Source organism: Sinohyriopsis cumingii, chromosome 2 (assembly GCF_028554795.1).
Source record: "Sinohyriopsis cumingii isolate HCF-2022 chromosome 2, ASM2855479v2, whole genome shotgun sequence".
Lineage (NCBI taxonomy): Eukaryota > Metazoa > Mollusca > Bivalvia > Unionida > Unionidae > Sinohyriopsis > Sinohyriopsis cumingii.
The window spans coordinates 62,765,789-62,791,598 of NC_142962.1; the positions used below are offsets into that span (position 1 = coordinate 62,765,789).

A 25,810-nucleotide genomic window follows, 5' to 3' on the forward strand; every position below is an offset into this window, starting at 1 on the left:
TCTTTGTGTGTTGAAAGGCTATCTTTTAACATAACGTTGATTTGCAGCCACTGCAATATGATACCTGTCCTAAATATTGTTTACCGTGTATTCAATGCATTGTTTGCAGCCGCGAGTCGCTGAACAAAATTATTACTAGACACCGTCTATTCAATATGATGCTTGCAGTCACTGACAAAATTATTACTAGACCACACTTACAACGCTTTTTTAATTATTTAATCCCCACCTCCTCTTCCTCCTTTTACCACCCAACAACCACCCCGAACAGGACGTTTTAAGATTCTAAGACTTATTTACACGTGAACAGATGTAGACAGAGTTCCTCCGTCCCTAGAATAACGTTAAAGGCAGTGAAATTGCTTTGAAAACTACTATTCATTTTGTTATGTGCTTAAAACAGAATACATTCTTAGGAAAGCAAGAATAAATATTGAATAAGGTAGTAGATACACTGATCTCTACTTTCTAAACTCATTGTGTGATAATTCATTAAAAACGAATTCATTTTCGCCATGCAGATCAATAATTTCACCGTTGAAAACTTGGTGTGATAACGTTATCAAAGTGTTCCAGGTAACTAGTGTGCAAGGCGTTCCAGGTTCGACACCCTCACAGGCCAGCCTGTACTGCTCTGCCTTCGTGTGGCTTTCAGAAAGGAACTTAGTTATGATACAACAAACATGCGTTAAAAATACTGTTAAAACCCAACCAATCAACACCAACATAACAAAACAGCTTTTATTTCAATAAATTAGTGCTAGATTTTCAGCTGAAATAACTAACTACGAACCGCTCCGAAGGCCTAGTGGTTAGAGCGTCCGCGGGAGGTCGTGGGTTCGATCCCCAGCCGAGTCATGCCAAAGACTTATAAAAATGGTACTAACAGCTGCCTCGCTTGGCGCTCAGCATTGACAGGATAATGTTAGGACTGGTCTGCCTGGTGTCAGGCTAATGTGACTGGGTGGGACATCATGCTACATGTCTGTGGCATGATGCCCCAGTGCTAGACATCACTATAAACTGTCACACTGCAGACATCGTAGCGATATGATTGAAACATTGTTTAAACTACGATAAAAATCCAAATCACACACACACACACACACACACACACACACACCACGATGTTGGAGCCAGGTGTTCCGAGTGTATGCAAATTATATCACTGTATCATGATGCTATATGAAATAAACATGACATCTAAAGTTACAATTTAAGTAATTATTATACATAGACTTACCCCTCTAATTAAATATATAATTCAGAAATGTGAAACAAATTTACACTATCAATTCTAGGCATTCTATGCATTGCATATCTCTCTCTCTCTCTCTCTCTCTCTCTCTCTCTCTGTAAGCAAATCATGTACCAATACATGTTTTAGCAGACTAAGAAAAGCACAAAATATGTTAAGGGTTAATTGTGAAAGGATTATAAAGTGTTGGTAAGTTGGACTATTTAAATCTGTACGAATGAAGGTAATACTAAATAGGATGCACAATGCTAACTACACATGAGTATCGATCGTACATTTTACATTGCAAAATCGGGGTGTTTCATCTGGGTTGCCTGTATATCTTTATAGTACGTATTATGATTACAGATTTGCTATATAATGTGTGAAGGAAAATGTGCACATTCGTTATAATCTATTTAAAGTTCCAATTTCATTAATGGAAAATGTACACATGCACTATAATATATTTGAAGTCTCAATTTAAACAAGGGAAAATGTGCACATGTGTTAAATCTACTAGTATACGAAGTCCAAGTTTAAACAAGGGAAAATGTGTAGATGTATTATTATCTATTTTAAGTTCTAATTTAAACAAGGATTAATACATATGGCGGCCTGCGTAGAATTTACAGAGGGTTGGTTCGTATGGGGAAATACGGTTTTATTCTATACACTGCCAACGCTGATATCAACTGATCATCACTAGGTATAGTGATCATTGTGAATGGTACTCTGATAATAATCAGTGATAAAATGGTGAAGATAGATGGTCGGGTGATATTTTAGGCGGGGCGCCTGATTTGTGTCTAATACACAACAACACCCCGTGTCTGTCACCGGATAGTTGTTGAATTCTACCGGGTACGTAACATCCTTTCTAGTCTAGTAAGATAAATACCGTTGTCAAAGTCGATAATGTATTTAATGAATCAATCCAACCAACCTAAGATTATTTTCACTATGACATCAGCAAATATGTTTTTTTCTTTTATACCTGGCATTGTTTTACTCAGCTGCAACATTACGTTTATTTTTAAGGTGGTATGGTACTACTCTAATTTAATAGAAGATAATTGATTGGAATGAATTAGAGATGAACATTTTCGGGCTTGCTCGAGCGAGCAATACGCATAATCTTGGTAGTTGGCGTTCTACACCCTTTTTAGTCATATAGATTTATCTTAGGAGGTAATTAAACAATATTTTCCCGTATACGACATCGTCAAGAAATATATGCCATTGGTACGGACGTTCGTTGTGAGATTATTACGTCGTCCAACATTTTATATGTTATTTGTCATAGTGTGCGATCGGTATTGCTAGAAAACGTCGAGTTGCAAGCATTAGAAATTCTAGATAATTACGAGACGCGAAGTGTCAGTCATCATTTGGATTTTCTAATGCTGACAGTAAGACGTCGTCTGGCAAACAAGATCGAATTACTATGATGATCGTATTTATTTTATATACCTAGTAACGTTCAGATAATTTAATAAAATCAAAATATTTAATTGAAAATCAAAGAAAACTGTTGACATTTCAATCTTTTTATTGCAAACATCATCTTAAATCATGAACCAAATTACATATTTACCAGCTGATATACGCATTAATATAGCATTTTATGATTGAAGCTTGCGAAATAAGTCACTCATTTTCACTGCGATCACTGTAGGCAACATGAATTCTTAGACCCATATATTTGATTTAAAGTAAGTATGCAGTTCTCAAATTTTGCACCATGAAAGATGGGATAGCATTACTGTTACATTATTTTATTTTTTTTGCAATGGGATAGGACAAATTTTTGGAACGTGATGATACAGATTTATTACAGAGAATGTTACTCATTTCCTTTTGCCTCTCAAGTGAAGCTATGACATAGACATTCCCGCTTGTTCAGTTGCAACCGAAAAAAAATAGAGGAAAAAGAAGTTCCAGACTCGTTTGAGAGGATGGTGATCCGGAATCAGAAAGCGAGAATATAGTTCTTCAATTTCTAGGAAATGACAGTAAAATAATGTCCCTTTGTTGTGTAAAATATGATTGGTGTATAATAAATCACATTCCTGGGTTAAATCACGTATTGTGACGTCCCAGTGTTATTACCCGACGTTCACCATGCTTGCACAAAGCTTTTTGTACATTTGTTTTCCACGCAGGAGACTGCTTTTTATTTGACATATCTATCTAAAGTTCATCTATGTCATATAACTTATGCACGTAATGTAACTTTTCTTGAGCTTAATAAATCAACTATTGCCTCTATTTTGAGGTTAAATTCTGCATCAATGGCATGAGTCATGTTACCTTCGTATTCAGAAATCGAGTACTGTACTTTGGGTGGAAAATTCCTCATGTAAAAAGACATCAACTGTGTGCTATTTTCACTAATTTGTATACCTGTTAGTTTTCATGACTTACTCCGAATTGTTGTGTACATTTAAGAAGCAGAGACGTATAAATAATACATTCCTAGAATGAGAAAGGAAGATAGAGATGTGACAAAATACTGCAGGAGGTTTTTCTATTTTCTTTTTCTTTTTTTAATTTTCTTATAGTATTTAATGTTAGTGTTCATTCGGTTGTGCTCCAAATCCGGTCTGTGTCCTCTAACAGTCACCATGTTATTACTTAAATATGCAAATGAAAACGTAACGTGTTCATAGAATGCTTTATAAAAATACAAAAATGTTTACCCTGAACAATGTTCAACATAAATTTATAGATTATTGCTGCAATATAAATTGTCTTTCTTCTGAGACTGTATCTTCCTGAAGAATTTGAAGAAAAAATTTAAATAACAAAACGCAGATGTCTCTTGTTCGGATTGAATTGCATATAATGAAATCTGACGTGGGCCGTATGACCTGGGCTTTAAAACTTCTTTCGTGTAACATGTGGTAGCCAAAAAGAAAAAGACTTTCACCGCATCAGAAGCAAAGCCTCATACGCCGACCATCTGAACTATCTTCAGCACAGCAAATCCTGGTTAAAGTTCATAAAGAAAACAATACGTTGCGAACTAATAAAATCTCGTGCATTGCCAGAGAAATGATGACCTATATCACTCTTACCAATACTGATCGTTCACTCAAATGAGAGCCACGATTTACTGTAGAAAGAGGAGTATATTTTAGTGTAGAAATCCCAAATAAGGACCTTTTTTATTGTAGAAATCCGATATGAGGATCTATAATTTACTGTATAATTTACTGTATAAATTCGAAATATATGGATAAAAAATATAGAAAAATGTCTGCTCAGCAATGTCTTAGCATTTGATACGAGATTTCTGTTTCTTCCAATCTCTTAAAATTACTAAAGGAGATTTTCTTTGAATAATTTGTTTACTTAATTACTAAGTTCATATTTGTTTTGTTGTTGTGGTGGTGGTGGTTTTGCGGGATTTATCGCCATTCTTCAGCACATGACAGATTATAAAGGCGGCCCGTAGATTTGGTGGAGGAAGAACCCAGCAAGAACCACCGAATCTACAGGAAGCTACTGGCAAGTTTTCTAACGTGCACACGTTGTTTGAGCCGAGAAAAACTCGCGCGGACAGAGGTGAGATGTGTGAGTGCTCTGTAAAGTCGAGCTCTTTAAAACACTAGATCACCCTGCTAATTTCATTCATGACGTCCAGGAATATATCAGGTGCGCTGGATAATATCATACATTTTTTAGTACACCTAGCAATTTTTTTTAACTCTAGAAAGTGCCAGAAGTTTATTATTTTAATGTAAGTTCCTATAAATCGGAAAACGATAAACGATGCTCTCGTTTTCTGATTCCGTATCACCATCCTCTCCAACGAGACTGGAACTACTTTTTCCTCGATGTTTCCTCGTTACAACCAGGGCCGTAAAGAGCGACCACGGGCCCTCGGATAAGAAACACCAGGGCCTATCCTAGTTCTTTTTCAAACAAAATACATTTTTCCGGTTCCCCCCCCCCCCCTCCTTGTCGGCCCTGGTTACAACTGAACAAGAGAGAGCATCTATTGCGTCGTCTCACGTGACATGCAAAAGAAAATGAACAACATTAACTGTAACGAATCTGTATCATGAACTTCCAACAATTTGTCAAATCCCGCTGTAAATAATATTGTCATTCCAATACCAACCTCCCATTCATTGCCATGTCACGTTTTGTTTTCAGTATTAGAAAATCATGATCGTGAATCAACTCAGAGGAAGGGGGGTTGCAATTTGTGAAGGTATATTTTGTGCAAAGAAAACAGGATATGACTTTCGTACACAATTAAATGGAGGATACAGTTATAACGATGATAGGGGATGGATCTAATTTCTTTGTATTTTGTTTTAAACTCGCTCCTCCCTCCCTCGCCTGTCTGACCGTAGATATAAAAGGTCAATATCCCTCGGGGTGCTTGGTGTATCACATTCTTTTGATTGCAGTTGATGCTATTTTTATCCGCATGTGTAACCCAATCTGACTCGAACCCAGATCTCTGAAGGGCACGGAGAAAATGTAATGTTCTGCTTTCTGCTCACCTAGTTCAGTTACCTATTAGATCATGCGTTGCAATTCGTATTAGGGAAAATGCCCTATCAGATCATGCGTTGGAATTCATATTTGGAAAAATTATTTATTGTAATTTATGTATTTCATCCTCAAATGGTCAGCAGAACATACCCTTGTATTGGTGATCATGGGATATGTTTATTATTAGATATATTCATATTAAGTATATATCGCTTTTAATCAGGTTGGTGTGTCATTCTGCCTGTCTCAATGTATGAATATCGAAATTAAAGCTTCCTAAACTCGTACCTTGTACCTTATATGTATAACCGGGGAAAGGAAACGCTAAAAATAATGGATTCGTGATTTGCGTTTGGTGTAGTGGAAAAAAAGGAATGGGTTGAGAACGTTGGGTTGGGTTAAAACTTCCAACGATTCTTCGGTACAACTGTCTGAAACAAATGATCCATTTGAGAACCGCCACACAGGGCCTTTACCGTTACTGGATATTGTTTTAAAATAAGCATGGGCCATGAACCATACTGACATTAAAAACAAGTCATTAGCTTTCATTGACGTGAATAGACATTTTAAATGGCACTCGTTTAACGTGATACCCAATTAAAGTACTTTGGTATGGGTTTCCCATGTTAGTCTCAATCATTCTAACGTCACCAGAGTGCTTATCAAATGCGAAGTTCTATTATACGTATTGGTAAAATAATTTTCATATTTTTTTATTCTTATAGTTTCACATGTGAAAAATATGTCCACATATGAAATAGATTTCTCATCATGAGACATATGATTTTATGTGCCTTCAGAAGTTATACCTGCAGCAACAATACGAACCAATTAAATATAATCTGTACAACATTTCAGAAATGGAAATTGATTTTGAATCGATGCCTTTCGGGTTTCTCTCATATTTTTTTTTCTTCTTCTCCTTTTACTTGACAGAAACGACAAAACCCGCCGTGATGCATCGTTAAATCGGACCTCGTTTTCAGATAGGGTCTAATATTAATGTACAAAATGTCAAAAATTTAATTTCAACCTTTACAAGTGAGGTAAATTTAGGGGATGTGTCGTGCTGAAGAGAAAGTTTAATCTTCTAAGCGTCGATCCTGGAGGACATTTGGCATATAGTAAAAAGAAAACTTTCTTTAACAAAGTAAATGCCATTTATATTTCATCTTGTGGTACCATAAACGATGTATTTTAACTCATGATTTCACCACACGTTAAAATAACACATTTTTGTACAAGATGATGAACTGCATCTGGTATTAAGGTGGGGGAAAAAGTTTTCTCTACATGACACAAGACAGTGGGTTTCCTATTGATGCTTTACGTTTATGATTAGTAATACTGATCAATGTTTTTCGTGATACAAAAGCAGACACGAATTCTTTCCATACAAAATGCATGCCAACAATTTTTCTTAAATTGTAAGTTTATCCACGCTTTCATTCCTGTTCTGAAACAAGGTGCACGCATTTCAATCGTTCACCTCTACTAAAGCCTTCTGTGTAAAATGTTACTTACAAGGTGAAGAATATTGGTTCCTCACTCCTCAAGGTTTCTTATGTTTTATGTTTTGTTTAAATCCGCATGCGTTGATTAATATCAAGAGTCACACTTTAATTAGTCGTTTAGGGGCTTACAAGAGTTACACTGGCAAATAGTCGTTCACAGGCTTTTCTCGACATCTAATATGTGCGTGTCTGTATGCATCCGCTTAGCATAGTCTTTCAGGGGCTTTTTTCGACATCCAATATGTGCGTGTCTATATGCATCAACTGAACATAGTCATTCGGGTTTTTTTTTTCTTTCTACATCTATGTGTGCGGATCTGTATGCATCAATTGAACATAATCATTCAGGGGCTTTTTTTCTACATCTATGTGTTAGGGTCGGTATGCATCAGTTGATCATAGTCATTCAGGGGCTTTTTCTGCATCTATGTATGCGTGTCTGTATGCATCAACTGAATGTGTAAAACCTTACATACATTTGTAACTTTATTGAAAGACCTCTTGTTGCCCCAAATAAGCCGATTTTCAACTGCCATCAGACACTTCATTGGTTTATATATTTACCTTGACTTATATTCGGCAGAGGTTTCACACAAATTTATATTTACTTGGGATCTATATTTAAAAAGTAAATCCGTCCGCTGTCGATGTAGTTACTTTTCTTTCAAAACAATCGATTTTGTGGCGATATTTTAAAGAATTATCTGCTTGTTCTGAAACGAAGAAGACAACACGTAATCAGTGGGATTAAACCAATATCACTGACAACAGGTAACTTTTCAATGACCAGTTCTCTTAAGTCTAGTGACCTACCAGAAGAGCAGTGATATTTCTTGTTAACGTTAATTTTTCTAACAACATTATGTTCTGAATGACGAGTTTCACTTCCGAAATCTGATGCTGTCATTTGTTGTACCTAAAAGTTCGCAGAACGTGACCCATAATCGGTTCCCGCTGAAATTTTTAGCAGTCGAGAAATGTTAGTAATGCAGTGTTCTCAGCGTGAGATCGCAACACTAAAATCAAGTCGAAACGTATCACTTTAAGAATTATAACATCTGCAACTGCTAAAATTTAACCAGCCCAAATTAACTCCCACTATCTTTGAACAAAGTCGCAAAATTTTAAGTCCGCGAAAAATGACCACTTCATGGTATTGTTTGGTCCGATAAAGTAACACCCCACCTAAACCAAACATGTGTTGATACTGACGGTAGGTTCATTAATATCAAAACAGGCTGGGGTGGGTGGGTGTGGGGTGCGGCTAGGGACAGATCTAGTGTTATAGCGCTGAAGGTCGTTTTAACAAATGTTGCAAGCAACATCTCTGTAGGGGAATACTTATCACATGAATTCATGAGAGAGACAGACAGACAGATAGACAAAGAAGGAGAGAGGATACATCATTTTCTTCAAACATTGTAGAATGATTTTTTTAATAATGGGTATTGAGGATCAGTTGAGTTCTCATAAACACCAATAAATAAATTCTATATCTAGTCCCTGTAACTTCATTGGAATACTAGTCCCCAAACATAGGCTGGTATTAAGGTACGTACATGTAAATATAATATGGTGCACATACTCTTTTAGAATGTATCTATTTCCTTACATCTGAACCATTTAAAAGAGTATGATCGGTGTACCGTATACTAGACTGCAAATTACAATGTAAAAATGAAACACAACACAGTTTATCGCAGATACTGATTTGCACGTATTTCATGTTAATGAGAAAAGAACGATAATTAAGTCAAAGATAGAGTTTTGGTCATGGTTTGTTTTGTGACTTTAACGTCTGCATTATAAACTGGATTATACTGATATGCAATTAAGGTTGTTTTCAAATAGTCTCTGATGGGGTAGGGTGGGGTAGGGTGGGATGTAACACAACTAGGGTTAACGTTTCAAGACCGGTCTGGAATGTGATATGGGTTTTCGACCACAATTCTTGATAGATGACACGTTTTCTCCATGTTTGTCGCGAGGTTAGCAACCTTGAAAATGAAATATGATTTTAATGGAAATAACCACCCCTAAAATTATTTATTTATGTACTTTTTATGACTTTCCCCCATCCTTCTCCACCCGTCACCGAATTTAGCAAGTCTTCAAGTCAGTATAAGGATCATGAAACAAAATACTTCTTTAAAATGTAGCTTTGAGGAAAGGCATCGACAATAAACTCCATGGCAGACAATTTTATTGATTACAATAATGAGGCTGTTTCCGAGCATAATATAGAATCTGTTTCTTTGGAAACGAGGTTATCAGCCATCGCAAGGTAGATAAAGCCAGTTTTTGTATGACAATATTGAGAAAAGCTCCGCTTTAATGGGCATATAAAGTTAATCTATTTATGTTTCAGTTAATGTTGTTGAGACATGTGAACTGACGATCATGATCATTTCTCGCATGTCTGATTTTTTTTTGTAAAACCGTATTTTTACGTATATTTTCAAGAAATTAATCACGATATTGTTAAGAACGACTTGTTTACATATAACATTTTCAAAAAGAAAAACAAACATTGATGAGAATCTGTTGACTATATAACCAGTATACAAGTCATTTATTTGCTATGGCTGTTCCTTCATCTGTAATCATTCACTATACTGGAAAGCAAATTATAGTAAACTAATGTGTATTTACTTATTTGATATAGAGGAAAACAGCATCGCATCAGCAATTAAATTATCATTCATATATATATATATATATATATATATATATATATATATATATATATATATATATATATATATATATATATATATATATATATATATATATATATCTTCTAGAGCGACTGACACATGTTTTTCACGTTTTTCACGTAATATACACATTCAATAACATAACATTTTTTCCTCACTATTTTTTCGTTGAGATCGGCTGGTTCGTAAAAACTGTTACTTATAGTAAAAGAGAGTAGAACAAGTATTCACTTTTTTTCTAAACAGCTTCCCGTGTTTTAGGCGATCTTGCTGAGTGCCGGATCGAATCTCCCCTACATACGGGTAATACCCTGATTGCTATTGTAGAAGATTTGTGAAGAATCTGTCTACTTTTTGTCAAAGTTAGGATTTAGTACGTGTTTTCATGATGGCAGTATAGCATTTTTTAATATCACATAAATTTAATGAAAAGACATTTTGATGGAAAGCAATGACACAAATCATAGTGCATGCATTTTCAAACGATAATGTAAAAAACAGTTAAAACAAGGCGACGCTATTCAATGCAAAGTTCAAGAATGTAGGAGCAGACTAAGCAGTACTGAATGGAGAGAATATTGAGCTGTCATGCGATTTCACTCTGGGCTAGTTTTCTAGGTTTCAGTTATTGTACGTTATTGTTTGTTTCCAACACTATCATCTTGACAAAACATGCTCCTAAGAATATAGGAAAAATCAATAACAGCCTATTGTGTCAGTGGGTTACATCGACATTCAAGTCGTGTGGCAGCCTGACGGTAAATATTTTTTAAAAATTGACTGATTTATCGTGCCGAAATGTTTCTCAGAACATCAAAAATAAGCCCATGAGACCGGCGAACGTCGCATTGAGATTATCCGCTGTCATTTCTGGGGGAAGCAGCTAGAGACGGCAAGTGTCGTTTGACCTATGACTTGAAACGATTTCACCAACCACCATATTACGTATATTACGTAAACAGTATGTGCCTGCACTACCAGAAAAGCGTGCAATTTTCCATGTCCGTTTCGCAAGCGGTGCGTAGTTAAATTGTTCTGTTTTCTAATCGCCAAAACCGTCCTTCTGGAAAGACGGCAATTAAATCTTAACAGATTTTACATGTCTATTGATTTCAGTCATACGGCTGTCCGCCATTGCATCGGATGACACAGTAAACCGATACGATTTCGGTTGGAACCGAAAACGTCATTGTACTAAAACATCCAATCATTTTATTCAACTGCAACTATTTCTGTAAAATGCATTATACCCCATGCTATTTTTATATGTTGTGTCAAAGTCATTGTTTATCATCTTAGTGTAGTTAATCCTACATCTAATGTACTGTTTGGTAACATCTAGCGATACCACGATTACTGTTGTCGTCGTGGCCATCATCTTAGTAATCGTCATTTCCAAATACAATATTATCAGACACTGTATTCTCAGAACTTTCCGGAAAGAAACCTTGAGCTGGAGTGCAAAGCCCCAAATTCAGATATAATACCTAAGGTGTACCTACGTCATCAAAATATGTATGTCAAAAAGGGATGTCAGTTAAAAAAAATCGTTAAATTATGTGGTTCTAACTTTATTCTAATTAAACTTGAAGACTGTACAAGTTTATTGACTTTTGATCTGGCGTTGAGATTCTTCCTTAAAAAGATTCGAAAATATCGGGCCATGGCTGACATAAAGTTGTTAATTTTCATGCTGTCTATTGTTAGAACAAGTCGGGGGTAGGGGGGACTTGTATAATGAAGACGGGTTAGAGGTGACACGTTTAAATCACTTTATTATGACCAGTCGTCACCATTGCTTCGCCTCCGAAATATTTATTTTACTAATATGTTGATTCTTATCTCAATCCCCCACGTTAACCGACAGCTGTAACGGCATTCAACCAAAGAATGTCCTTTGAAATTAATAGATCACGTTTAGATCAGGTCAGATTTTATTTAACACGTATTGAGAACTTTGGGTATCATATAATGGTCTTTTGAAGATGAAATTACTTTTAAAGTCATAACGAAATCCAAAGTTGTCAATAGATAAAAATATGCAAATCTTACCTTCCTTGCGTTTATTTGTATTCTGAGTATATATTATGCATTTGCCTGATCATCTATCTATTCATGAGGGGAAAAACACAAATAGAATAGTTATTCAATCATATCTTTGGAAATCAAAATCAAACGGTGGGAAAACATATAGATTAAAAGGAGTGTTATTTTTTTTAAGTGCATGTGAATTTATCTCCAGCATATAACAAATGTATTGACATGATCAAACTTTCCATATTATAACTAGGGATTTTTCATAAGTAATCAAAAGCTAAAATGAAAATAAATACCACATTCATGCTGATGAAAATTAGAAGCAATTTTTGCATTACCTTCGTCACCCCCAAACCCGTCAACTCGGCCCTCCGTGTAACAAGAGGTGACTAATGTAGGAAGTAGTCGCGGTCGTTCGGTGGTTAGCGTGCCGGACTCCCGACTGCAAGGATGTGGGTTTCAGTCATAACATCAGTTCAGCCAGGGTCGGTTAACGTTGCGTGTCCTTGGCTCATAGCTATGAGGCGCCGTAGCGGACAAAAGCTGGTCTAATCAAAACGTTGCCGTTGATATGTCCAGAATTCTAATTTCATGTGTTGTATCAAAAATGCTTGTCCTTAAAGTTCCATTTTCTCGGTCGAGATTTTAGATTGTATCTGTTGAATTAAACAGTAGTGATTGAAAGTTATATTTTCTATGTCGAGATTTTAGATTGTGTCGTTTGAATTACACGGCGGTGGTTGAAACTTCAATGTCATACATCGAGAATTCGAAATGTACGTATTGGTTCAAAGAGAATATGTTGAAAGTTCCATTTCATATGTTGAGTATTTAGATTTCATCAGTTGAATTGCACAGCGCTGGTTGAAAATTCGATGTCCAATGTCGTGTTTTTAGATTGTATCTTCTGAATTACAAGGCGGTTGTTGAAATTTAGTGTCATGTGTCGAGAGTTTTAATTGAACATGTTGAATCGCATTGATTGTGTTGAAAGTTCTATTTCGTATGTTGAGTTTTTAGATTGCGTATGTTGAATTACACAGCGGTGGTGTGACATTTTATTGTGCTTGTCAGAATTGCTATTTTTTATATGGTGAAATGATGTGTTGTTGTTAAAAGTAACATTACACAATGTCTACTTTAACAATTCAGATTAATATCGAGTATTAAGATACATCATTCGTGTATTCAATTATGAGGCACCATTACATTTCATGCATTTACAGTTTGAAAGTTACCATTCACAAGTCGAGAATTACTATGAATTTCTTCGCTAGATGTCGCTTTCGTGAACGGACCGCGTTATTTTTAGACAAAGGAGGCTGCTTCTCGCTGCTGTGAAATTCAACAGATGAAATCTAAATACTCACCATATGAAATGGAACTCTCATCATAAAGAGTTACACTCACTGTGTGAATTAGCGATTCTCGACATATGATATTGAAATTTCAACCACTGCTGTGTAATTCAAAATATACACTGTAAGATGTCGACATAGGAAATAGAACTTTAAACCACCACTGTATAATTCAACATATAAAATCTAAAACCTCGATCTAGATAATGGAACTTTAAGGACATGCAATTTGATCCAACACGTGATATTGGATTTCTTGACATACGACATCGAAATTTCAACTGTAACTTTCTCATTGGACCAGCTTTTGTCCGCTTCGGCGCCTCATACATAGCCATGGCAATTTCTTTCAATTGGCTTGGTGCTAAAAATAATGTTGATGTGCCGTAAAACACCAAACACCAAACACCAAAACCAGTCATTACAAGTACGTGAAATAATACCCCCACCATGCACAGTAATTATGCTCCTTATTAAGGGATACTGCATCGGCTAATTGTCTGCTGTACCTAATAATGTTCATTGGTAATACAGTATTTTGATGCCCGTTGTACGTAATCATGTTCGTTGGTTATACAGTATTTTGATATCCGCTGTACCTAATCATGTTCGTTGGTTATACAGTATTTAGATATCCGTCGTACCTAATCATGTTCATTGGTAATACAGTATTTTGATATCCGTTGTACCTAATCATGCTCATTGATTATACGGTATTTTGGTATCTGTTATACCTACTCGTTACATTGGTTATACATTATTTTGTTATCCATTTTACCTAATCATGTTCATTGGTTATAGAATATTTTGATATATGTTGTACCTAATCATGTTTTACAGTATTTTGGTATCCATTACACCTAATCATGTTCATTGTTTCATACATTATTTCTATATGCTTGCTGAAACTTTAGAACATATTAGGTAGATTACACAAATGACTTGTCTTTTTTTACTTCCCAAAGCATATCGTTCATGTATTTATCTATGATTGCAACACAAGACTACTTTTGCAACATTTTTGTATCGAAGAGCCTTAAATACGATTCGGTGACCAGTTTGTAGATCGTATTTAAACACAACTGGATGACCATCACTTTAAAGTTTATGAAATTAAGTGTAATAAAGGTTAATAGTTACTAGCAACACCTTCCATTGTTAAACTATATTGAGTACATTTTTCTCAATAACACCATATGCGCTTCTTGAAAACATTTATATAAACACTCAAACAACTTGACAGATCCGACATTAACAGTTTAATTTATTTAAAACCTTTTTACAGTAATTAAATCCTATCAGATCATGTGAGACATAAAACGGTCGTTGGACTAATGAGCTTACTTTCTTCATGCTTCTTATCTAATGTCCACTCAGACAGGTCATAAAGACCAATGGAATACACCCAGATAGTATTCCTCCAGACAATGTATGTATGCTATCGACCTCATGGGTCCCATTTGCAGAAAAGGTGCGACTGAGCAATGCCTTCTGAAACAGATAACCATTCTAGACATAAATGGCATGCTCACGGCATCTATCTATCTATAATTTAAACATACGAATCTGACCGGGCTACAACCCTGTTTCCAGAAGAAAACGTTTCGTTTACTTGCTTAATATCCTTCGTCTTGCATGAGAGTTGTTTTATCATGGAGTTCTACAAATTAATATACTCCTAAAATAAATATGGCAGTATAGAAAGATTTTATACAACGTCAGAGTCAGCCGTCTACAGAGATATAAACTGAGTTTATCCGAATGAGCGTAATTGTGACTTCAAGGTAAAATTATGGATATACAAGAGTGCAATACACTCATCAGTACCTACTCACGGCATCAAGTAATAGACAAAAGTGATCAGCGCCTTGTGCTGGTGACAATCTGGCCTGAAATTCCTATAAATTCTTCTCAGACACAATACTCGGGTTCAATTTTCGGAGATTAAAGTTACATTCAAGCCATGAACTTGAAGATTTGCTGGAATTTTCCGAAGAACATTAAAGCGGGTAATTTGATTAAATATTTGTATAGGAAGCTTTTTCAGTACTAGAGTCAAAACTTTTTTATTGCTTTCTTGATCGGATGTTTGCATTGGGAGTGTTGTTTTTGTTGTTGTTGGTTTAACGCCATTTTGCAGCACATGATATGCTATACATGGCGGCCAGTATAGTTGGAGGTCTGACCAAAAGGTTGATAATGCAAACGCAAGAGCGATTGGTTCTGGGATTAATTCCCAGCGGAGTCAGTGCTTTGAACTCATGAGCAAGACATTTAATCTTGCTTGATCCAGTAGATCTGTAATTGTATCTGCTTATGAGTAAACATGTTAAGGACTAGCGTTCCATCCTGTGAGACTTTTTTTCTCTCAGTTGCCTTACTTAATCAAAATCAATATAAGCTCTAATCTTCTTGAAATACAGAAAACGCTGTGATTTATTTTGCTTTAAATATGAAAATATGACAGCTATCTCGCTCTCACACACAAACACACAGACACACACACGCATATACACAGACACGCGCGCAGAGTTTATGGTTTTTGAATAACGTATTGATAGAAAGTAAATTGCCTTGCATTGATGTTGAATCTAAACATACCATATTTGTACTGACATATCCGGGTCTGCGTTGTTATGAGAGTTTGACATCATTGTATATAGATAACATTTTGTTTGAAAGAGAAGTAAATATAATCTTTAAGCCAGAGAGTCAAACCATTAAATTCTACGTTCAGCATAACGTGCAAATATTATGAACTCGGCAAATGGAAAGTGCATAATACGTACCTTTATAACATTAACACACATTCTAAAAATCCAGTTAAAAAGTTCGCCATATGATCATTTGAAATTCATATCTATAAATAATCATTATCGTAAATGCCCAGAATAATTTTTGTATTGTTGTTTGGAAGCTGAAGTACCATTATGTGCATACACGCTTGAAAATAAAGCACATGGGCATACACGAGACTCCACTTGTGAAAGTATAATAAACTTCTTTAGTAAATAAAAAGTTTTCAAATACTACATGTTTGGTACACTTAAACCAAATGCAGTTATTCTTAATTGGCAGTGAAATTTAAGCATTAAAAATAAGGATATTTACGTGATGTTGTTGTTTTGTTTTTAAGTAACTATCGGCAGACGAAGCTGCCATAGGTCTTCATTATGAAAAGTAGACTAATGCAGACATATACGTCATGGTATTTTTTTCCCCCCTCAGGCATGAGCTACACTGAGAGCCGAATATTTGAATGTATTATACTTAAGTTCAGCAACTGTTCATTTTTTTTTTTTTTGGTTAATAAAAAAGTCTGATTTCATACAGAAATATGTAGAATTGTTACATGTCTGGCCAGGCAATGTCAATATAACAGTAACTAATATTTTTGATCGATCGTCTTATCTAAGCATCCATTTGCCGAAAGTTTTAGTAGGGTGAAACTTTTGTGATTTCCGATCAAGTTTCTGTTTTATGTACAGTAGCGAATTTTAGTGGCAAATTCGATTCAAATAAATATATCCTACACGATATAGCTATATAGAGTGCGTATAAATATAAGCAAGGAAAGTTGCCATGAAAAAGCTAGCTCGATGATCACACATGTTCGTTTTAAAGTGCATTTTATATACGAATATACAAACAAGGATAAATAAATCGAAAGTCGGAAAAAGTTTCATGTTGTGGCTGTTGTTGTTTATGTATGAAAGTCGGTATGTAAACCTATTTTCAGCATGGATATATATCATACACACACACACACACACACAGAGTTTACTTCCCATCGCGTCGCGTCACGGTACATTACGAATTTAGTTTCTTCTCTTCGCTCTTAAAAGAGTTTATGGACTATTTAAAGTATAATGGTATAAGGAGTACTATCGAGAAGCACTACATCATGTTCGACTTTCATCTTGTTTTTCAAAAGCTGACAGAGTAATAATCCATGTACGAGTTAGGTCTCTGCCATTGTATCAGAAGCACTACATCATGTTCGACTTTCATCTTGTTTTTCAAAAGCTGACAGAGTAATAATCCATGTACGAGTTAGGTCTCTGCCATTATATCAGAAGCTTATTTTATCCTTAAGAAATGTTGTGAATGACAGCTCGAGCCGAAATGGTGCGAAAAATAAATGTTTGATGTCAACATATCGAAGTGCAGGCATGCAGTAGACACCTATTCACTTCACAGAGTTCATTAAGGTCGGTATCACATTCAACGTAATGTGTTCGAACACCCACTGAATGAATGTCAGTTGTTCTGCATGCGTGCTAATATAATAATTGTGTAGAGCAATCACTGTTTGCACCAGTTAGACTCTAGAATGCCTTACCGTGTCGGTCTTTTTTCTCGTTACAGATCTAACGCAAGCAGACGAAATAATTAAAATGAACGACACTGAAATTGACAAGTCGTCTATGCGCTCCAATGTCATAGAGCAACGAATGTTTGAATTGACAGTTTCAACCATAGACACCGCAAAACACAGTATCGCTATTGATCTGAGACGTTCACAAAACTTAATGAAGAAAAGGTTGAAGAAATACAGAGACAGACAAAGAGAAATTATGAAATCAAAACAAGATGCCCAGGCAAACTCAATAGAGACACTGATGTCAAGGTCTTTCAAAAAGACTTCATGCCGAAAGTCGGCTAATCCACGACCCAAAACATCGCCTGCCAAACTGGAAAGAGACAAGGGCTCGAATATGGACAATTTCGAAGATTCTGAAACGGACTCAGATATAGAAATCGATGGCTCTTTTTATATTGATTATCAGAGGTCAAAAATTGACCTTCGACCTAAAACAGCTGTGAATATAATACAGAAAAATGTTTCATTGGACAAATATGTAAAAATAGGACGTCTAGGTTCTCCCAACAAAGAAATTCGCTACTTAGACGAAGATGAACTAAAGGATAGAGAAATATTCTATAAACATATAGTTCAGGGGAGAATAAAGGAAGAAAAGAATACTCTTAGTATGTTAAATGAAAAAGTTGCTCAATTTTGTGAAAAGGACACGATACAGACGATGGAGAAAAAGAGGAATCAGGCACAGATGAAAATGTATGTTCCTCCAAAAACGCCCGAAAATAACGACAAACGCCCCTTGTCAACTAATGTTACACAAGGCTCTGTCAATATTCAGAGCAGCACCGTCCCTAAAGTAAGCGAGGTCAGCAATCAACGAAAATTACCCCCACACAGCTTGTCAGCGATTAGTTCAAAAAGACAGAGAAATATAAATGAAAGAACATTACACCCTGTCTCCCGGGTCAGTAGTACTAAACTTAGATGACGCAGCGGCATTAATAAACAAACCAGTGTAGTAAAGTCAGCGCGTATATAAAACATAGTTTGGCACCACTTGGAATTCTAATTTAAAGAATCAAGCTATTAAGAGAATTCAATATCAAGGCTTAATATTTTGGTTCTTCGCGGTGCTATAAAATATGCAGAGACTGCAAAGTTTGCGACTGAAATAGTTTCTGGTCTCATAGAGGTATTCTTTCCATTTGGTTAGTTCATGCAGATTGTACGTAAAGATCTAACAGCTCGTTCAGATTACACTTTACGGATCATTTTAATGCATTATGTGGCCTTTCATGTCGAGAACGTATAATAGCCATATAAAACCAATCGACTTTTGACAGGTACTTCTCGACCCTTGCTGTCTTTTTAAACCGAGCGCCATGTTGTATAAGTGCAAATTATATTCTGTCGGTGGCCATAAATATGTGAGTTTCCACATTTTAAAATCCCATTTAATTATATCCTAAACAGTAATATTTGAACAGTTTATCGTTTACTATTGTATACCTGACTGAAATTTATTTATTCAATTTCGTAGGAAACTAGATGCTCGTAAAAAAGAATATGTTTTACTTTTATATTATTCACCGTTATGTGTGGATCGGACGATATGCACAGTTAAATATGTCATGAACTTTCCTTAGCAAAGAAGTACTCCATGATCGCTAGTGTTCAATCTCTTGCTTATTTTATGCGACGCTGTGTCTTTATTTAAGATATACACCACTCTCTATTTTTAATCGTTTAAACTGCACAATATTTTCTCATCTCGCTGATTGAATCGTTTAGTTTTCACGGACTTAAAAAAGATTAATTATGATGGAGATGAGATTGTTAAAGGTGGTAACTCGTCTGTACCTAAGTCTGTTTCACTGGAGACAAGCTAGGAAAGCAAGAGATTGTTAAAGGTGGTAACTCGTCTATACCTAAGTCTGTTTCACTAGAGACAAGCCAGGAAAGCAAAAGACTTAAATAGATTTTGTGAAAAATAGGCAAGATTAACCAGATTTTAGAAATAAAATTGGAGTGGTTGTTTACAATCCCGGCCAGTTATCTGATGCACTTTAAAGTGAAGTTATATTGGTTTTATCTCAGTATCTACAAATTCTTGACTTTTAGATCATTTATGAATTTGCCTTGATTCCATAGTGTTTTGAAATAGAAAGTCTGTATAAACTGGATTTATTTATTTATTTAACTATTTATTTATTTATTTATTTATTGTAAATTTCAGCTATATGACTTAACTTTGTGTTGGAACTACTTTTTATTGTTGACAAAGGGAATTGAAGCTTTATAAGATTTTAAAATATCATGATTTCCTGTTTGTTCACGTATTGCTTTGGTTACTTATTACTTTGATCAGTGATATAATTTATTTTTACTTGGTTTGTTTTGTTGATTTATTGAAGAATAATCATTTGTTTTACGTCTTTCTCCTTCTAGAATTTCTTTATACCTAAACTTATTATTTTCTACCCTAAACGTTTAAAGCATGTTAAGTCTCAATATGGAACATACTCCCCATCTCCCCCCCCCATCTCTCTCTCTCTCTCTCTCTCTCTGTCTCTCTCTCTCTCTCTCTCTCTCTCTCTCTCTCTCTCTCTCTCTCTCTCTATATATATATATATATATATATATATATATATATATATATATATATATATATATGCTGATTAAATGTATGCGAAATAGATCCTTCTGACATTAGCTCCAATCCTCGACTATATTCGTTTATAAACGAAAATCTGTTCAAACGTGGCAAATATTTAGAATTTTGTGCGACATACTACTCGAAGTGAAAGTAAAATTGATCCGTAATGTCAACAAGATCACATAAATAGTTTCCAAATTACTTTATATGTATTGAACCATTCCTATGTGCTTTGCCACGTAATTTAACCACTTGCACCAAGCCTCGGTTTATAATCTTTATATTGGATATGGCTGGCGAGATACCGAGCCGCTAAGTACGGTCCAGAGACAAGTCATAAAGGATGTATTGAATTTGTTCGGAACGTTTCAGCCTTAAAAGCAAAGCAAACAACCGATTTTGGGTCCACGTATTAATAGGACAAGTTACGAATTCACCTTGTATATATAAATAAAATTGATACCATTTATTCACAATATCCGTGCAACGCTATGTTGTTTTCTAACAAGGCAACTGTGGTGGTTTGTTTTGTGCTTTTTAGTCAGTTGGACTACCTTGTAGAAAAGAAACGCAATCATGTTCAAGCTTAAAACGCAGATGCATTCCATTTAAATTTTTTGATTTTTTTTTATACCCCAGTAACATCTCTTAGGGATAAAATATATTGTATCAACTTAAGTGACACAAATTGACAATATTTTCAGTGTGAACTAAGCCTCATCATTTTTCACTAAATTTCAAGAGAGCGAGGTCTTGAAAAGAAATTAATTGTGTATTTCGAGGGAAATTCGATCGCATATTTACGCAATATATGTATAGTAAATAAATAAAAAATAAAATAAATAGTTCATTACCTTTTCCCCGTTTTGTCATATTAATGGGTATGTAGGAACTCTTTTTTAAGACTGTGTACGTAATATTTAAGTTTTCATGAATCAATGAAATTGTCATTGACGCTACTTCAATATTAGTATCATCATCAACATTATCATCATCGTCATGACGATAATGACTATATTTGTATAACCATAATATTATTTACTACTACTACTACTACTAATAATAATAATAATAATAATAATAATAAGCTTGCCAGTAGCTTCTCGAGGGTCGGTGGTTCTTTCCGGGGATTTCCCAGGGTTCTTCCTCCACCGTTAATACTGGCCGCCATGTATAGCCTATCGTGTGCTGAAAAATGGCGTTAAATCCTACAACAACAACAACAACAACTAATAATAATAATAATAATAATAATAATAATAATAATAATTTTAAGCAAATGCTTGAAAATTATCCAATTAATGGTTAGTATCATAAAATATATTTTAGAACCAGACCATGCTAGAGTGAATATTTGATATAATTACTCTTAGATAATAAGATAATTTCAAAATTAATGAAAAATATGAATCGGTAAGAGTGTAACATCAAACAACTGATAAGAACATTTCAATTAACATGTGAGTGAAAATATTTGATTATTTAAAACATTTATTTTGAAATGATTCTGAATAAAATGTTGGACCTTTTCACATCAAAAGTAAAACTTCTTGAGAGTAAGTTTATTCTATAGATAATGTTGATCTTGTCTGAATGTATTTCTTTTTTACAGATTATCGTGCGGTAATGTTAATTCAAGCGAACGCTGTGTTAAAACGTTAGGAAATAAATCAACTTGGAAGAAACAAATATTACGAATAACAGCCAAAATTAAATGTAATCCGAAGACTGGAAAAATGCATCCAATTGATGGAATAATATTTCCCCAAAAAATAATAATAAAGGCGTCGTTTGGTATTTAATAAGTGCAGTGGGATAGAATTTGAGCTAATCCTAATGATATGGATCCGAGTTTTCCTGCAGCGCCATCTGGCTTGGAGATAACTGACCAATGAAGACAGAGAACGGACAGACGTAGAGCATTCTGACCACCTCGACGTTTTCTGCGAGACAAAAACATGCCTTCGAGTCATGTCAGCGCATTAATTTACAGAAGAAAAAAAAATTCATTAATTTTGTTCGCCAGAAGTTTCTTCAGAAAAAGGAAACCACAATCTATTCAGACAACCCCAACTATTTATACGATTACATTGACTATAAGACTTACCTAGATAGTTCCATGCATTCGCAACTTCTCGATCAATTCTTGTTTTGTAAATAACGTATGTGGTCCGAACGGCAGCTAATGGCAGCTATCGCCATACATTGCAGATATGGCTTGTTGGATTGACATCGATGTAACGAATAATAATAATAACTGGGAGGGGAGCAAATAACCTCACTGCCTGCGGACGCTCATATCGACATATCATGCAATGTAAGAAAATTGTTGTAAAGCGATATCGGTTAGATTTTAAAATTATATTTGCTTTCGACAACAGGATAATGATATGTAGAAAATAGGACGTTGATGAGGGACAATATGTTGGTCAGTCAGCTATCAATCCATCCAACAAAACAACACTCTGCCATCTTCAGACATCAACAGTTGTCCCATAAAAAGTTTGTTTTACGTCGTGAGTGCCGATTTAGCCATATACATTTTCATATAGCCCTGATTTCTGACAAACTAAAATCAGAACAAAGATGAAGACAGCTGTATTTGTAATCGATAAGATTAAAACGTATGATGTTAACTTGAAATAGTTTTTATTCCTTTCAGATTGTTTTCCAAGATGGTTTTATTTTTAAATTTACTTTTAGAAAGAATCTATATTCACACAGACAACCAGCAGAATTTAAGAATGCTCGATTGACAAAGATTTTTATTTCTTTAAAACCCATTGACGGATGCACTATTTTGAAGAAAAAATATTCATTACGTACATTCAGTTTGCATGAGAAAAACCTTAATGTTAATTTGAAGCGTTTCTAACGGGGAATACAGAAAACCACCGAATATAGATTGTGAAATTATAATCTATAATCTATAAATACGTTGGATTATAGATTATAGTTTCTCAATCTGCTTGTTTCTTTCTGTGTTTTTGTTGTTTAGGAAACCTAACTCACCGTTGAATGCCACAAACGACAATCCGCTACGCTCTTTTTTCTCCAGTGGCTACCTGCAAAAAGATCCCGCAAAAAATGCGTCATCAGCAATACAGTATAATAATCTCCGACACGATAATGACTGTCCTTTAAATCGATTGATAAGTGTTTGTTTTTAAAAGGGGGAAAGTGCAATTGGCTTATTAAAACATTATGAGAGGTCATAACGTGTCAACACCGCGAGAAAAATGGACTCGGGCTCGCAGTGATTGGTCAAACAGGCCTACATATACTCATGTGATACGAGGAAATCTTATCACATGCAGCCACTGGTGATAAGAGAGAGTAGTGAATTTTTGCCAGTGGCTTGCGACGATGCTTGTAAGTGTTGTTGTTGTTGTTGTTGTTTTGGATTTTAACGCCATTTCATTTCTTACAGCAAGATAGGCTATATATGGCGGCCAGTATAAACGGTGGAGGAAGAATCCGGTAAGAACCCCCGGCCCACGAAAAGCAACTGGCACTTTTTTTCACATATCCACATTGTTTGAGTCCGAGACTCGAATTCAAGCAGACAGAGGTCGGATTTCAGCGATTGGTTAAGGCGAGCGTTTTAGACCACTCGGTACCACCACCCCCGGCCGTCTGTAAATGTAAGAAGAAACAAAATAATCTTCCAGAAAAAATAGAAAACTTGTTGTTTTCTATTAAATGGAGAACGGAATGCACTTTTTAATAGGATTATGACGTGGTATGAAAACATGCAAAGCATACGCCACTAGTAAAGAAAAAAGTGTATCAATCGCCGTATATACTTGAATGAGCAATTATGTGAGTTTAAGCTGATTGTAAACAAAACATTTTCAATTAATTCATATGAAATTGTTTATATATAAATAGAACCATGTAGTGTATTTCTTTTTTCTCAATCCGTGACCATGCCGCCAAATCAAGCTCTTTTGGGGGTGAACACTGAACACAGCTCATGTAGGGTTTGCATATTCATGTAAACACGTGCATGTAAATTTCCAACGTTTACACAGAGAAGCTACTGAAGAAGGGCTGGTGCAACCAGTGCCGGATTAAACCCTGTGGAGGCCCTTAGGCAGTCGAAATCTTGCCCCCTCCCCCCAGCAAATTATCTCCTAATACGTTTTTAATTTTACCAACCAACAAGTTTAATGAACAAATTTTATTACACAAACAAATATTAACAATTATCAATGTTATTAAACAAATTAACATTTGATGTCATTAAACAAACATTATTAAATATTATTAATCAAGTTTATCCAATATTATTAATTTAAGAAAGCTTGATTGTAATTTTCTTTCAAGATCAAATCAATGTTACTTTGATCCGTTGTCGCGGGGCCTCTAAAAGGCGTGGGCCCATAGTCTGGTGCCTACTCTGGTATTTGGTAACCCTGCACTGGGTGCAATATTATTATTTTTTTTGTGGTTAATTTATCACGAAATCCCGTGCCGAGGGAGAAGGTAAGTCATAGTTTCAATCTTCACTCATATTGTTTATTAGTTCCTCACTGCACTCACTGTTGAATCTCTGTATTATTCAATCATTAATTTTACATGTTGTTTAACAAAACGGAAGGTAGAAAATTAGGCACATATTTTAATACAGAAATAATATGCGTGGGGATGGAACCGCGCTGATAGCACACAGAAAAAGAGAAAAGCCAACCCATTACATGTGAGGAACTTACAATAGAGGAGGGTCCCTCAACAGCGGACACATTCATGCCATGACGAGATTGAGGGTGTCCATAAAGGACATTCACGCACTACAGAAAGGAGGAAGAGGGAAATATCTCCTGTTTGTAAAGGGGATGTCCCTCTACTACTCAGCGGAGTATTAGACATCATGGGAACGACACTACATGTGAAGGAAGCACCTCCAATAGAACGAATTCTGGAATGCAAAACGGTCGAGGTCTATATCACTGGCCTCCCGAAAGATGTATCTTCCACAGAGCTTAAAACCAAAAATGGAAAAGAAATTTAATATTGAGATCTTAAAGAAGAAAAAAAAAAAGGTACGTTTTAGGGTCATTCATAAATTCAGACATGAGCGAAGATACTTACAGTAACAGCAGTGGATGCCAAAAAATATACGAACATTTTTCTGTATCGTGGGTATTTTGCTCAAAAGCTGGTATGTCAAAGACTATATACCATGTCTCGTCAAACAGGGTATATGCCTAAAGACTACCAGAACCCTTACAATACAAGCAGAATCAGGGGCACAAAATATTCTGCAGCGGCTAACACTTCAGTAAACGACCCAAGATTAGATACGTCTATCACAGGCAACTTTGAAACAGACTCATCCAACCTAAACGAAAGCAACTAACCACAGTATAACTTTCCGTAGTATGAACAAATTCAACCGAAAATAGAAGTTTTCCCTCATTCTACAACACTGGAGTGGGAAGATTTCCAC

At 35.4% G+C, this 25,810-nt stretch overlaps 1 protein-coding gene across 2 annotated transcripts in view; it reads left to right on the top strand.

Annotated features, from left to right (window-relative positions):
• Positions 1–20,088, top strand: part of LOC149805039 (uncharacterized) — a 24,776-nt gene extending 4,688 nt beyond the window's left edge. Inside the window, exons 1-2 of one of the 2 annotated variants that reach the window (XM_089935783.1) lie at positions 1,916–2,101; positions 17,747–20,088. In XM_089935783.1, coding sequence (XP_089791909.1) covers positions 17,776–18,690 — 915 coding nt within the window. In that variant the 5' untranslated portion in view covers positions 1,916–2,101; positions 17,747–17,775 and the 3' untranslated portion in view covers positions 18,691–20,088. Of the gene's footprint in view, positions 1–1,915; positions 2,102–17,746 lie in introns of those variants that run through there. The other variant, XM_089935792.1, reaches the window with a different exon arrangement.
• Positions 20,089–25,810: the final 5,722 nt, after the last annotated feature.